The sequence below is a fragment of the Chrysochloris asiatica genome, unplaced genomic scaffold (genome assembly GCF_000296735.1).
Source record: "Chrysochloris asiatica unplaced genomic scaffold, ChrAsi1.0 scaffold00048, whole genome shotgun sequence".
Lineage (NCBI taxonomy): Eukaryota > Metazoa > Chordata > Mammalia > Afrosoricida > Chrysochloridae > Chrysochloris > Chrysochloris asiatica.
This window is the reverse complement of record NW_006408566.1, coordinates 6,465,967-6,482,020: the sequence shown is the minus strand read 5'-3', so window position 1 is coordinate 6,482,020 and position 16,054 is coordinate 6,465,967. Positions and strand designations below refer to the sequence as shown.

General features: G+C 34.6%; 1 protein-coding gene across 9 annotated transcripts in view; it reads left to right on the top strand.

Annotated features, from left to right (window-relative positions):
- The window catches only part of MIER1 (mesoderm induction early response 1, transcriptional regulator), a 95,577-nt gene that overhangs the window by 7,656 nt on the left and 71,867 nt on the right, over positions 1-16,054 (top strand). For 7 of the 9 annotated variants that reach the window (XM_006862440.1, XM_006862438.1, XM_006862441.1 and 4 more), the window contains 2 exons: positions 9,181-9,205; positions 15,594-15,739. In XM_006862440.1, the coding sequence (XP_006862502.1) occupies positions 9,181-9,205; positions 15,594-15,739 (171 nt within the window). Of the gene's footprint in view, positions 1-9,175; positions 9,206-15,373; positions 15,392-15,508; positions 15,740-16,054 lie in introns of all 9 variants that reach the window. The other 2 variants (XM_006862434.1, XM_006862436.1) reach the window with 2 other exon arrangements.

Sequence of the window (16,054 nt, the reverse complement as noted above, 5' to 3'; positions counted from 1 at the left end):
TATTACAATCCACTAGGTTGAAGTCTACTTGGATTTTAGTACTGTGGAGGTTCTAAATTATTTAATGTTTCTTTCTTTTTATGAAAAGCAGTGGAGGGGAAGAGATTGTATTCTTGGATTTGCATATATTTTTGTAATATGTGTAATAATTAGTCTGAAGTGAGCCCCTTTTCAGTGAATGTGTGTTAGAGAAGTAACTGAGCTATTGCTGTGGTCTCTTCTTTCATGGTGCTACTTAGAGTGTATGAAATGACTTCAGCTTTAAGTTCTGTAGTCATTTTAAGGCAATATGTTAAGTGTTGTCTAGTGGATTCAGACTCATAGAAACCCTGTATAGGGTTTCTGAGGCTTTACATCTGCGCAGGAGCAGAAAACTTCATCTTTACTGTTGCTGGGCTTGAACACCAGACCTGGTGGTTCTCAGTCCAGTGCTTATCACATGGAGCCACCTCACTAAGAAAATAGCTTGTTGTTAAGTGCTGTAGAGTTAGTTCTGACTCGTGTGACCCTATATAGGGTTTCTGAGGAGTGGCTGGTTGGTTTGAACCACCAACCTTTTGGTTAGCAGTCCAGTGCTTATCCTATAGTGCCACATCAGTATTCCAAGAAAATAGCATTGTATATTAAAAATACACTGATATTTCAGAATCATAAAAACCAAAGTAAAAAAAAAAACTTAACTGTCCAGAATACGCAAAAGTTTCAAGATATAAAGTGTATAGTAGCATTTTGTTTTTTGTTTTAGAAATTAAAATTGGTTGTATTAATGCAAAATTGAATTCAAGAGTATATTTTAAATCCCTAATGACTTCCTAAATTTTATAGTGAATGCTTTAGTTTCATTAAACACGAGGGGGCTTTAAAAAGTTCATGGAAATAGTCCATTATCTTTTAAATTCCATTTTCCGCACTAATTTCTTGAAGCCCTTTTGTATTTCCTAACTTGGAGAATGTTAACTCTTGATCTGTATAGGAACGTACAGATAGTTCGCTTTCAAGAAAAAAATAACTTGAATAATATTTCAGTGTATTATTTAATGACTTGATAGCTTTAAATAATTTATTTTTTATATTATCCAAATATTTGCAGATGGTTCTATTGATAGTGAATTTGGAGAAGAGTGAAGGAATTTTTTTGTTGTTGTTTTTGTCTTAATCTGTATCCTACCACAAAAGTCTAGAATAGGTGAAGGAAGGAGTGAACAAAAAATTTATACTTTTCCTGGTCTTAATATTTTAATGATTAAGATGATTTAAGAGACTCTCCCACCCAATACCATCCAGTTGATTTTAATACATATCAACTCTAGGACAAAGCAGAACTGCCGAAAGAGTTTCCAAGGCTATAATCTTTATAGAAGCAGACTGACACATCTTTCTCCCTGCTGGTGGGTTCAACCTGCCAACCTTTCTGTTTTAAGCTGAGTGCTTAACCACTGCACCAGTGAAGGCTCCTTGATTTGGGACCAGAGGTTTTTTAAAAATAGGATAAAACAAAAGTGCTTGGTTTATAGAGTGCTTTATTATGTGCTTTTGTGTGAGCTTTCGTAGATTCATTCTTCATGTCCCAATATAAAGAGGCATGTGGCAAAATAATTGAAATGCTGAGCTCTTTCACTTTTGATCAAGTAGACCCAGAGGTTGAGGCTAACTGGTGCTTTTACAGTAAGTGCAAAATTTATTTGATTACTCTGTGGGGAAAATGGGTTATTGAAGAAGAAACTCTCCAGAGAAAATGAAGGTATTAGGCTTTTGGGTTTTTGTTGTTGTTTCCTAAATCTGTTAATGACGGTGCCCAGTTTTACTAGAAATTGGTAAATTTTGGTTGTTTCAGATATGAATAGAATATAAATTTACATACTTGCTCTTGATCATTGTAATCAATACATAATAGGAAACATAGACTAAGTGGTTTATAAGTCATGGTAACATTAAAAAAACAAATGTAATATGCTTAAAAGAAATGGCATATGCGCTCCTTAATGCTTTTAGGTAATATTTATCACTGCTTCTTCTTCTCTAGAGTTATTTACCAAGTTTCTAAACTGAGCCATTTCTATTCTCATTTAAAGGAAGGAAATTACAGGGTTGTTGAGGTTTTATGAAGGCAGTGAGAGAGATAATAAGAGGAAGAAATAGCTGATCCTTTGGGTTTTATAAGGAATGTAATGTAGGGAACCTTTGGGAATTAACAATTTGTCTTTATTTCAGAGTTTATAAACACATAAGGGACTTGCTTCTCAAGGAAAAAAAAGCCCAACAAGCATAGCACAGCACAAATTCTGTCCTTTTACATTGATATTTCTATAGGCCTGATTTTCATGGTTAGTTTTAAGTATTTTATATTTCCAAGCATGATATATAATCTAGTCAATGTTCCATCTGCCCTTTTTTTTTTCTTAAACATAGATTCTTTGGTTGGCATTTCTTGCCTGCATTTGGATTTTGTTTTCAAAGGGAGTTGTATCAAGTTAACTTCAAAGTCGTAAAACCCTTCGAGAAAAACTCATTCATATATATATATGAAGGAGCTCTGGTAGCGTAGTGGTTACGAATTGGGCTGCTAGCCTCAAGGTTGGCAGTTCGAAACTACCAGCGGTTCCGCGGGAGAAAGATGAGACATTCTGCTCCCGTAAAGATTTACAGCCTCAGAAACCCTGTGCAGGGTCACTATGAGTCGGAACCGACTCCACGGTACTTAACAACAACAACATATATATATATTTTTTTTCCCCAATATTTTATACTTCAGTACTATTAAGGTTTTCTTCCAAGTAATCAAAAACACCAATACATTGAGAGTCCTAAAAAGTTTTATCGAGTAGGAGTGAGAGTGTAAGAACTGATAACGTGAAAAAGGCTTACATAGTGGAAAAAATACAGAAGGGGTTTACTATGACTCTGTAAGACTAGTTTCCCAGATAACCAAGAAATAAACTATTGCCATTAAAACTTTTGCATGTCTTTTTGTAAAATAATCAGCTACATAGAAATAGTTTGACATTTAGGTTGAGTCCTTATATTGGCGGGGTGAGGGGGGGCTTCAAAAAGTTTGTGGAAAATTAAACTAAAAGGATAATGGAAATTTTATAAGAATTTTCTGAAGCTCCATTGTATATTTCAAAAGAGTTGCAACTGGTTCCAAAATTCATTGCTGTGATTATTATACTATTCAAATACCGGGAGCTCTATGGCTCTGTAGGATAAGCACTGGACTGCTAGCTGCAAGGTCATTCCACAGGAGAAAGATGACTTTGTTCCTGCAAAGGTTTACAGCCTCCGGAACTCTTATACAGGTCACTGAGTCAAATTGGCTCAGCATAACTTAACAAAGAATATTCAAGTGCTTGCCGAGGACTCAATCAGCTTGACTTATTCTTTGATTTTAGAAGAATAACTTAAAGTTATGTTTCTGTAAGTATGAAATTCATAAAATAGCACCTCCAAAAAACTTTTTGCAAATTGAGGTATTTTCTTTACTAGTCCATGGATATAAAAAAATAAATTCAGAAGAATCTTAAACAGATCCCAACCATTTAGCTATGTACCTCTTAATAGTGATGCGTTTTGAGCAAGTTATAATACAAGTAAAGAATTTAAGTATTTCTGGAAGTTGGACTAAATGTGCAGAGATCTAAATCCTCTCAGAGTTTATACCATATGCCTTTTGGTCATGTAGTTAGTCTGACACACTGAAGATGGGAACCAGGCTTCTGAGTTTCTTATTTTCTTTAATACTCTTTTTTTTTTTTTTAATCTAAGTTGATACTACTGCCATATATTTCTTATAGTTCTAAAAGGGTCTTAACCTTTTTTATACACCAGTATTCCTGAGAGTAAATCAGATTTAAGAAATTTTGTATGAGGTAGAGGGATGATTAGTCCCTTGGCATAAGAGTCCTATCCTCCTTCTGTCCTGAATTCTAGCACCATTGCTGTGAAAAATCTCTGAGTTAGCGTAAACCTAACTAAGGGATAATAACAATTAAATGGTAGTGAAGTTAGATTGAGGAGAAAAACTAGTTATAAAAGTAAGTTTGTGATTGTCATAAGTAGAAGTGTCTAATGAGTATTGTTGTTAAGGGCCATTTAGTTGGTTCAGACTCATAGTGGCCATCTGTAGGGTTTCCATGGAGCGGCCGGTGAGTTTGAACCACTGACCTTGTAGTTGGCAGTTCAGTGCTTATCCTATAGTACCACACCATTACTTAGTGTTTATATCACCCCTTTTTTTTGGTGAAAATAATATTCTGGTTAATCCGCTTATTTTCTCCCAATTCATAACTTTCTTTTGTATGGGACATTTCCCATTTGTGTTTCAGAAAAATGTAAGTGAGAAGCATTTGAACATTTCTGAGGCATTAAATATTTGTTTGCTGTTAACACGTGACAACTTGGTCAGCTAAAATGCATAAAAATATGAAGATGACAATAAAAAGTAGTGTTTTTTATTTTGCCTACTCATATTCTCTGGTAGCGTAGTGGTTACGAATCGGGCTGCGAACCTTAAGGTCAGCGGTTCGAAACTACCAGCTGCTCCGCGGGAGAAAGATGAGGCTTTCTACTCCCGTAAGGATTTACACCCTCGGAAACCCTGTACAGGGTCGCTATGGGTCGGACCCGACTCGACGGCACTTAACAACAACAACACTCATATTCTGTGTTTAGTGTAATGCTTTTCATCTAATATAAAACAATTATATGTGTACGTAATAGAAAACTAGGAATCCTGATGTTGTTGTGGTTAAGCACTTGGCTGCTAACGGAAAAGTCAGCAGTTCAAACCCATCAGCCACTTCTCAGGAAGAAGGTGTGACAGTCTGCTTCCATAAAGATGACAGCATTAGAAAGAAATAGTATGTTGTTAAGTGCTGTTGAGTTGGTTCTGACTCACAGTGACCCTGTAAAGGGTTTCTGAGGAGGGGCTATTGGGTTTCAGATCCTGACTCCCAGCACCACATTAGGACACCTTGGAAATCCTATAGGTCACTTCTACTCTGTCTGTAGGGTTGCTGTGAGTCAGAATCGACTCAGTAGCAACAGGCTTGTTTGTTTGTGTTTTTTTTAAACAGAAAAAACTAGGTGAATTTTCAAAGTTTATAGATTTTTATAAAAATTGTACCAGCACTAGGTTTTCTTAGAATCAAAAAATAAAGGAAGAAAATAAAAATGATTCACAATTCTACAAGGTAGCAGCAGTACCTCAAAGAAAGTGATGCATGCAAGCAAGTGGTTAAAAAAATTCCAAGAGTACAGAAAGGGATAAACTGAAAAAAATTCTCTCCTCCATGGCTATTCGTATAGGTAAGCATTGTTAACAGATTCTTGTGTTTCCTTTTGTGGGGGGAAAAAAAATGTTTTTTATATATACACCAACCTTACTTATTTCTTGTTCTGCAGTTATTTATTTTAACTCCTAATATATTTTTGAAGTCCTGGTGTGGCATGTGGGATAAGTACTGAACTATTAACCACAAGGTCGGCAGTTCAAACCCACCAGCCTCCTCGGAAACCCTATATAGGGTTGCTGTGAGCTGGACCTGACTTGACAACTCTGAACAATAGCAACAATGTATCTTCAGCAATTTTTTCTCTATCAACACAAATATCTCTCTCATTCTTTTTAATAGATTTATAGTGCTCCCTTGCTTGGACGAGTTATATTTTATTTCTGACTAATTAAAATGATGGATTTTTGCATTTTCTCCAACTTTTTACTGTGACCAACATTAGAGTAATATTTAAAAAATGAAAATATGCTTGATGTACCTTTTGTACTTTTCCAGGTATATTTGTAGGGTAAATTTGTGTTGATAATCACCGAAATGGTTAAATCAACTCCTCTACCAGTAATGTATTCTTGTTTGAATACATTTAAAATGTGTTTTCATCCCAAATTTTAATTCCTCTTTATCCATACAGTTGGAACTTTTTCTGAAGACGGGCATAGTTGTAAATGAGTACTGGTGCAGCTTTAGTGTAGGTTTTTATTTTTTTAATTCTCTCCATCTTCGTTCCCAATTTGCATTACTAGTTAATAGTGTTGTTGTTGTTAAGTGCCCTTGAGTCAGTTCTGACCCATAGCGACTCTATATAGGGTTTCCAAGGGGGCACCTGGTGAGCTTGAACCACCGACCTTGAAGTTCAAACGGTTTTGCAGTCTGTTGCATTAACCCACAGTGCCGTGATTGTTGCATATTTTTTCTGGAGGGTGTTGCTAGAGATACCAGTTCCTAAAGAAACATGAGCCTGATATGATAGAAGACAACTTGTGGGCACATTTTAAACATGCTTGGAACATGAAAAACATTAAAGGAAAAAAGAATGAGAGGGTTAAGAAGGAAAGAATAGCAAGGTAAAGAAAGAAATTTTTTACATAGTTGTTTCTCTGGGAGGTATAAAAGGAACACTTAAGGCGGAATCTCTTCTGTCTTTACTATCCGACATGGAACCATGGTCAAGTCTCTGTTTCCTTGGTCATGCTGTTCTATAAAATGAAGTTATCATGGCAAGTATTATTGCCAGATTTAAGTTCATAATCAAGTAACTATATTCTTATACATTTGAATTTGAAAATGTGTAGTATGTAAGCTGGTTCTGCTATTCTCTTTTATGCGTAAATTAAAAATGCTATTTCATTTCATACTGAAATCTATATAATAATACCAAACTAACATTTTTATATCTTAAAAGATACTCATTTTGTTTTCGCTGGACAAAGTAATGTTTAAAATATGAACTTTTTCAAGTGGTTAGATTTCCAAAAGCTGGTCTTTGGCATAATTGGATATAATTAACTTTAAAGAAAGGAATTCCCCTACCCCTAGAAACTGATACAATAGAATTTTATTTTGAACATAAATTGTTTTAATGAATGGAAAGTATTTGTAAACTTTTCTAGAACTTTAAGGTAGTTAACAGTTAAATAGTAAAATAATTAGTATTTTATTGGTGTTTAGTGCTGTTTGGGTCTTTTATAAACTAAAGTACACAGACTCACTCCATTCGTAATCCAGTATCTGTTATTGTATTATCCAGTGTCAGGGAAGGAAAATCTTCTATTTTTTAGTAAAGTAACTTTTTTATATATCAAAGACATTTTTATCAACACCTTATTCGATAATACGTGTTCAAAATAAACTAAATGCTGAAAGAACCATTTCTTTAAGGCTAATCTGTAAGAAATAATGGTTTTTCTTGTATAAACCACGCAGCTGTTTAAAAAGTGTATTTACTTAGTAGATCATAAACCTGGGGCCATACGTTTTACATATACTTGAGAAATAGAAGTATAACTGCTTGAAATACAAGTGGATTAATATTTTAAAATATTGATTTGTAGTGTAATAATTTTTGTGGTAGTTTAATTCTGAGCCAGAGATGTATACTACTCAAAGATGTCACCATGTCACCCTATTCAGTTTTCCATTCAAACCCAAACCATATTCTCTGCTATCAAGTCAATTTTGAATCATAGAGACACTCTGTATAGGGTTTCTGAGGCTGTAAATCTTTGTTTTTGTTTAGTGCTGTCAGTCAATTCCAACTCATAGGGACTCTGTATTGGGTTTCTGCGGAGCAGCTGGTGGGTTTGAATCACCACCCTTGGGGTTAGCAGTCCAGTGCTTATCCTACAGCACCTGCGGAATTAAAAATTAGCAGTACTATATTGACTGTTTTGTAGAATCATTTATAAATAATGACATTTTTTGAGGGAATGTAGGACTCTAATGGAATGACACTGAGAATATTATAATACTGGGTCTTCTCATTTCTTTGTTATAAAGACAATACTGATGTAGACAACAACTATTCCTTTTTTAAGAATTTTAAGGAAAAACTGGGACACTGGAAAAAGTGAGTCAAAAAAAACCTGTCACCATCTTGAATCTGTAACAGCATACTTCTTGTGGAATATTGGAATAGCAATAGCATAATGTGTACAGTTTTTGAAAGGAGTTTTAATGTCTTGTAAGAATTTGTCTTCAGTACCTACCTTTTGAAATTTGGTCATTTTCCCCATTTGTTTTTGTTCTCTTTGGCTGTCTGTACTATCACTGAGCTGAAAGAAGGAAAACACAAAAAGCTCTGCCTGTTTTTGTTAGTACTTTTGGCCTTCCACTATCTCTGTCAACAAATAGTTTTGAACGAATAGGCAAGGTTTTAGTTATAAAGTCCATGTCATTTGAAGCATTTAAAATTTTTTTGGTATTGAATTTTGTCTTATAGGAATTTGTAGATGACTTGTTTATGATTGTTAATTAACTGAGTATAGATAAAACAGACAAAAAGATGTCAACACAAACTGACATGGCTAATACATGTTGCTACTAATTCTATCGTTACATTTTCCAGGTGTGATTAAATTTATGAGAGGTAGAATGGTACAGTCTTAGAAAATTAGAATTGCTTATCTATAATATATCATTAGATGATATAACCTTTCTTAGATTTAGCTTGAAAGGATGCTAATTCTGTGGTAACAAGTGTGTTGTTTAATACTAGAGTTAATGTTCACCAAAGCAATATCTGGTGCTTGTTCAATACTTTACTTTCTGTGTTCTTTTACAGTCTAATTTTTATTTGAAGTTATGTCTTGAATTTGTTCCTCAACACATTTTTGAGACAGATTAGTTTGATAGCAAACCTTATGCATAGTTTTCTTTGTATTGATAGATATTTCAGAAAATTTAAAGACTAAAGTCATGTCTCTTAAACTATGAATTTCATGACATCCATGTTTTCCTTTAAAGTATAAATCAATTGTTACCCAGATTTAGGAGTGACTTTTTTATTTAAAAAAATATGGAACTTAATATTTGCTGATTAAATGCATTTCACATGCATAATTTACTACATAAATTGTATTAGTCAGATTGTGCAACCATCACCATTATCCTTTGACAAATTTTCCATCACCATAAAAAGAAATTCAATGCTTCCTAAACAATGGCTCATGCCCGATTCAACCCAATTTAAGAGTGTTTTTGAGTATGTCTTTGTGCTTAAATATAATGTCAGGGAAAGAATTAGGAAATTTAGTTTGTCATCGGCGACTGAGACATTAAAAGACACTGTCAAAGTATTTGGTGGTGTAGTAGTCATTGAGTCATTCCTTAATAATTGTTTATAGAGATATACTGCACAAAAATGCTAATATTTCCTCTTTTCTCCCCTCAGCCATCTGTTGAGTCTTCAAGTCCAGGTAAGTATTTTCTACATATTTTATAATCTCTTTGAAAACATTTGTCCTATTAGTTGCATAAAGGCTAGAGGAGTTAGACTATATCTGACTTGCTTTTCTTCTGAATGCTTCTTTTCTCTGGGGAAAAAGAAATGGATGAAATGTTTGACTGCCCATGAAAGTACAGGTGAGGCTGCTGTGAATTCATCCTCATGACTATTTTGGAATCTCTTTTTTCCCCTCTGAATTTGCCACATTTGTTTCTTACTGTTTTATGATAAGTTCCTTGGTTTGAAGTTTATATGAAATAAGTTTTTTAGAAAGGAAACACTAATTAGGTTAGAAATATTTACTTGTGTAGGAAATGTGCCAATATTTGAGAAACATTCTTACTGCATTTAATGAGAGAAGGGGGAAATAAAGCAAGATATTCAAACAATTAGAATATTTATATAAAATCTTTCTTTAGACTTCTTACGCTGAATCAGGTTCTGATACCACTGAGTACAGCATTCTGAATTGTAGCATTTGACCGGCCAAATTGCAGTGCGGAAAGAATCAGGCACTGGCGTTTCTGTCTCAGTGTTCATGGTCTTTGCCACAAGAGCTAAGACCACACTCTGCGTGCATGGACTATGTAAGTGGTTGTTGCTGTGTGCCATTCAGTGGGTTCCGACTCAAAGTGACCTTGTATAGAGTTTCCAAGGAGCAACTCTGGTGTGTCTGAACTGCCAACCTTGTAGTTTGCAGTCCAGTGTTGATCCACAGCGCCAATCCAAAGTCCAGGTTGAGAAGCTTTCTGAAATAGCTGGAGAAGCATGAGAAAGGGAGCCCCTTAAGACATGGTGTTTCTTATTTGAAAACATCTCACATATTTAGAATATTTAGGCATATTTTGCATATTCCTTCTAATTTACTATTCTCAAATATTGATGCAATAATCTTTCTAGTGTTTGCATTTTAATTTAGAAAGCTTTTTAAAATGCTTACATAATATTAGCCTTTTTTTTTTTTTTTTATTGGTTTATAGTCCTAAACCTGAACAAAAATTACTGTACTTTATTGTAAACCAGCATCTGATTACCTAGTAAGCAAGGTCAGCATTGGGCTTATTGCTTACTTCTTAATAATCTGTAATAAACAGTTTCATGTTTTTTCACAACATTGAAGATTCTGCTTTTCAGTAGTCTCTTTCCCAAGTTGATAGAACCTTCCTACAGATTCAAAGCTTCTTTTAAAATTTACTATCTCTAACAGGGATGGAATACTTAGCAAGCAAGGTAGTTCTGGGCTAACTTGTGCCTACTTACTAATATATAGTTTGCTTATTGGATAATCTGCTCCCTGAGTTACAATGCATCAAGTAGGGTTGGACTAGATTACCTCCAGATCTCTTTCATATGAGTAGTATACTACCTTGATGGTTGATTTTGTCTTATTTCAACTGAAAATGTCTTCTAGTACATCATATAGTAAAGTGTGAGGCTTTGAGATATTTGAGTGATTCAAGTATTTCTTTGTTGCCTAGTTTAGAAATACATTCTTTTTGAAGTTGGGAGTAATCTGACCTCAGTTAAGTATTTGATTACCATGTCCTTTTTTTAGGACATGGAATTATGTCCACCACCAACCCTCCCTTTTCTTTTTCCCTCATGTAGCACTGTAGATTAAAGCACAGGGCTGCAAGGTTGGTTTGAACTACAAGGTCAGAGGTTCAAATTCACTAGCTGCTCCTTGGGAACTCTATGTAGGGTTGCTATGAGTCAGAACAGACTCGATCGCACTTAACAACAACACACTCCAAATAATTTCCATGGAAAGACAGGTTTTGCTAATTCTGTTGATTGTTATTAATATTGTAATAATTGCCAATAGACTTGAGTTATATTTTTCTATGCACTTTTAAGTATTTTATAAAACGGTACATAAAAATAATAACTCCAAAAGTGATACTAAATTTTTTCAGCTTCTATTGTATTTGAATGGTATGGCCTGAAATGGAAAAGTCATGGAGTTTGAAGAATACAAATGCTTTTGATATCCTTTGTTGTTGTTAGCTGCTGTTGAATCTACCTCCACTTTCACCCATTTCATGGTGTCCCTGTGTGTAATGCAATGGAACAGTACCCTACCCAGTCTTGCTCTTACTACCATATCAGTTGTGAATGGAACCATTGTGACCCATAAGGTTTTCATAGGCTGATTTTTGAAACTGCATTGCCAGTCCTTTCTTCCTGGTGTCTCTTAGTCTGGATACACTGCTGCAGCCTGTTCAGCAGCATAACAAAATGTAAGCTACCACTAATAGATGGTTGGTGGCTGCAGGTGAGGTGGATTGGTCAGAAATTAATCCTGCATGGGCAGTGATAATTTACTACTGATGTGCAGCCCTCACTGATATAGCCTTTATTACTACTTGGTAAACGCTTAATGCAAGTAAACAGAATGTTAGTTTTTCCAAATGATGTTTTGACTGAGACAGATCTTTTGAGTAGTTAGGCAGCATTTGTAATATCAGATTTCTAACGTTTATGGTTCTTACAAGTACTGTTAGTTGTAAGCAAAAATTGGTGGGGAAAATTAGGAGTAGTGTGTTCATGTGAACATTGTTGGTTCTCTGGTGAAATACTTTGTTCTCTGTAACATTTGTACTTTGGAATCTGTGCTAGTAATAATAGTCATGTGACCCAGTCTGGTTTGTCTGCAGACTCCACCAGGTAAATCAAAGTGGAGACACAAAGCAAGGCATTACTTCTAGACAAGTCATCATTACAGGTAGAGAGTTAGGAAGGGAGAGTTTTTTAAAAAGAGAATAAATGAATATGTAGGATAAACTGAGTTTTTTCTTTGAGTCTTAGAAAAGATACACTTTTTAGTGCTTTTACGATAGGACAAAATTTTAGGACAAAGCAGTGGTATTTACTGTAACTCTGAAGCAAACTATTTACATGAAGCACCAAACTCCTTACTCCTAATAATTTATTATTGGGAATTGTTCTTATCTAGTAGACTGCCCAATTGATGGACATGACAATTGACAGAAAGGAAAGAATAGAATAGTTAATTTGTTGGCAAAGAACAAAGTAAAAAGGTCACATACAGCAAGGAGGTTAGGTTAAGCCAAAATAAACCTGAAATTGAAAGTTTATAGAAATAGTACAGTTTAGTGTGTATGTGAGAAGAGAAATTAGAGTGATACAAGAAAAAAGTTCATTTTGTTATTTAACATAATGGGTGAAATGGCAAAGTTTCAAATATAATTGGCTTTGCAAATAATGGCAAAATTTGGGGGCTTCGGTGAATCATATAACACTCATGTTTTCTTACTGTTTACTCGTGAATTTTAATTTTTATTAGGTAAAAGGGTAATCACCAGTTTGTAAGTAATAAGTTGCTAGAAATTAAGTGTAATTGTATTTCAGGTTGTTTATATTCTAAATATAAATATAAGGAGTTCTGGTAGCATAGTTGTTATGAATCACGCTGCGAACCTCAAGGTCAGCAGTTCGAAACTACCAGCTTTTCCGTGGGAGAAAGATGAGAAATCTCCCGTAAAGATTTACAGCCTCAGAAACCCTGTACAGGGTCGCTATGAGTCAGAACCGACTCCACAGCACATAAAAACAACAACAACATCTTCTAAATAAGAATTATAGGATACTTGTATTATACAAAGTGATGATGTGAATAAAAATTTTTTAAGGATATTTCTGCCTATGTGGAAAAGAAAAATGGAGCATCAAGAAAAATTCTCAAACACATAATTATTGACTACTAAGTCATAAAGGTTGGCAATTCACACCCACCAGTTGCTCCTCAGGGTCACTGTGGGTCAGAACTGACTCAACAGTACTTGACAACAAATGTCTCAGAAGATTCTTAAGTGAACTGAAAAGTTTTCCATTAGAAGAGAGGGACAAAATAACTAAATTAGTGGTTTTGAAACGGTACTCCTATGGATCCCTTATATGTAATCCCTGGACTGGTATTATGATGCTCTACTAAAATTTTGTCACACTTCTACAATTTCCAGAAGAAGTATGGATAATTAAAATGTTTTATAAATGGTTTCCTGTTGTAAAACTTTGACAACTGTTAAAATAATTCCTATGGTATCTGATTTGTCAGAAAATTTCACATTTTGTATTTAATATCGATATCTTATCATGTTCTTCAAAGACTTCCTAAGTGCCTTACCACATGGCCTGACTTACAGTTCACTCATCCCTAAACATATATGCTCTTCTTTTGCATTCTTTGAGGCAGAGTATCTACTATTTTGAAGGCTTTGGTGTACTGGAAGCTTGGAATACAGTAAAAACACAGGCTTTGGAATTGGCATGCTACTTTATCACTGTTGTTGCGTTAAGGACCATCGAATCGATTGCTACTTGTAGCCACCAAATGTAGGGTTTCTGAGGAGTGACTGGTGGGTTTGAACCGCTGACCTTGAAGTTACCAGTTCAGTGCTTTTCCTGCAGCACCATACCAGGACTCTACTTAGTCACTCTAGATCTCAGGTTTTGTTGTTTTCCTTTAAATAGGGTGATACCTACTTATTGTTTGAAGATTAAATGAGATAATGTTTTTAAAGTGCTTGAACCATAGTATCAGGTATATAGAAAGCACTCTAAAAATGGTTCTTTCTTTGAAGACAGGATGTTACTGAAAAATTTTGAGCCTTGGGAGTTCCTTCATTCATAATAGTCTGGTTTTTATGAAGTTAGTCTCTTAGCTCTTTCTATCTTATGCACAGATTCTGTTAATGTAGTAAAATTTTAGAGTAGGCACATCTACTGATTTAATTTGTAACTTTGTTTAAATGGATAAAAAATTTCTAATTGGATTTTTTTTTTTTTTCAATGTTAACTAACTCATTTGCTTACCAGGGTCAGTCAAAAGGTATTGCTACAAAATCAGAAGCAAAACTATTAAAATGAAATCGTTTCTTGACATACCCTCCTTCTAACTCTATGCTTCTGAAAGTGGTGTTTTCACCTCTCTAACCCTTCCCTGAAGAATTCTGTGGTACAGGCACCCTTTAGGGACTCAAATCGTGTTCCTTTTAAATGTTTTTTGAGAGTTTGAAGAACAAAATAAGTATGATGGTACAAAAGATGAAAACACTGCCTTGGTGTCATGCATGATCCTCACAGTTACTGCTTTGCTTGAGGCCATTGTTGGAGCCACTGTGTCAGCCCATCGCATTGAGAGTATTCCTCTTTTTTGCTGAACCTTTGTTATATATGTGTTGTTTGTATGTGTATAGAAATGCCCTGATGAGTAGTGGATAAGCTGGGCTGCCAACTGCAAGATCTGCAATTTGAATCTACCAGTTTCTTAGCAGGAGAAAGATGAGGCTTTCAGCTCTTGTTAAGATTTAATGGAAATATCCTAAACTAATCTAATTTTCACCTAGTTGGAGAATATTCCTGTACTCAATGAGCTCATGCATTTAAATATTAAATATAAAAATATATATATATAATGGTGGTGTTATGTGTCTGGTTCCAACTCAGAGCAACCTTGTATAGGGTGTCCAAGGAGCAGTTAGTGGAGTTTGAACAGCTGGCCTGTGGTTAGTAGTCCAGTGCTTATCTATCTTACAGCATCACACCAAGACTCCATGTGAATATATATATATATAATTTGTTGTTGTTAAGCGCTGTCAAGTCTGTCCTGACTTATAGTGACCCCTGTATAGGGTTCCTGAGGAGCAGCTGGAGACTTTGATGCATTCTAGTTCTTATCCTATAGTGCCACATTAGTCCATATTAAAATATATATTTATCCAACATTTGCAGGCATGATCTTATTGAGTACATCAATATTTTCCAACCATCATGCTAAAAATAGATTAGTTTATGCATCAGTTACCTACTGGCTCTTACCTTTGATAAGAGTTCTGTGTGTGATTTTACTTTGGTACTCTTTGAAATATTCAGATAAAACATTCAAGTTAGGAACAGTTATTTTAATATTAGACTATTTCCATGCAAGTACTGATAAAAGCATAATCATTTGAGTGTCTGTGTATTTCACATGACTGTATTCTCAGGGGCCAGAGGGATATTTTTTAAAGATCACGGCACATAACAACAACAACAACAACAGTAGCACTTTTTAAAACTATAAACTTGTCTTTCTCTTCTCTCCACACAAAATTTGCAGTCATAACTCCATATGTAGGGGAAGTACAAGGTAAGAGTGAATCCCTTGAGAAGAGTTTTTTAGGGAGCAATGAGAAAGGACAAGAATTTTAGAAAGCAATATCTAATACTTGCTTTGTGTACCTTATTTCTGGTTAATTTGATTTTTATCCAGCTTCAAATAAAGCATATACATAAAATTATAATTAGTAATATATACTTAATTTGGTTTACCAAACTTTTAAAATATTCTTTACCAGGAGGTTCAGCAACATCCGATGACCATGAATTTGATCCATCAGCTGACATGCTGGTTCATGATTTTGATGATGAACGAACATTAGAAGAGGAAGAAATGATGGAAGGAGAAACAAACTTCAGTTCTGAAATAGAGGATCTTGCAAGGGTAAATAACAATAAAGAGCTAGAGGGTGAAGAGGTTATAGCTTTTATGTGGAAAGGAAATATTTAAAATTTTGGTTCTGTTTTTTGGGGGGTGCAAATTGGAAAAAATTTATGAGGATATGTACAGGTGAGATATTTAAAGCTTGAAATGAAGGGGTTGTTTTAAAAAGTAATTTTATTTTGTATAACACAGAATTTTAAAATTAAATAATGAAAGCATCCCAGGTCTAGGTCAGAATTTCCACACCTATCTTCTTTACTTCCTCAGCTTTGCACCATTTATTTTTTCTATTCCAAAATAAAAATTCCTAGAGTT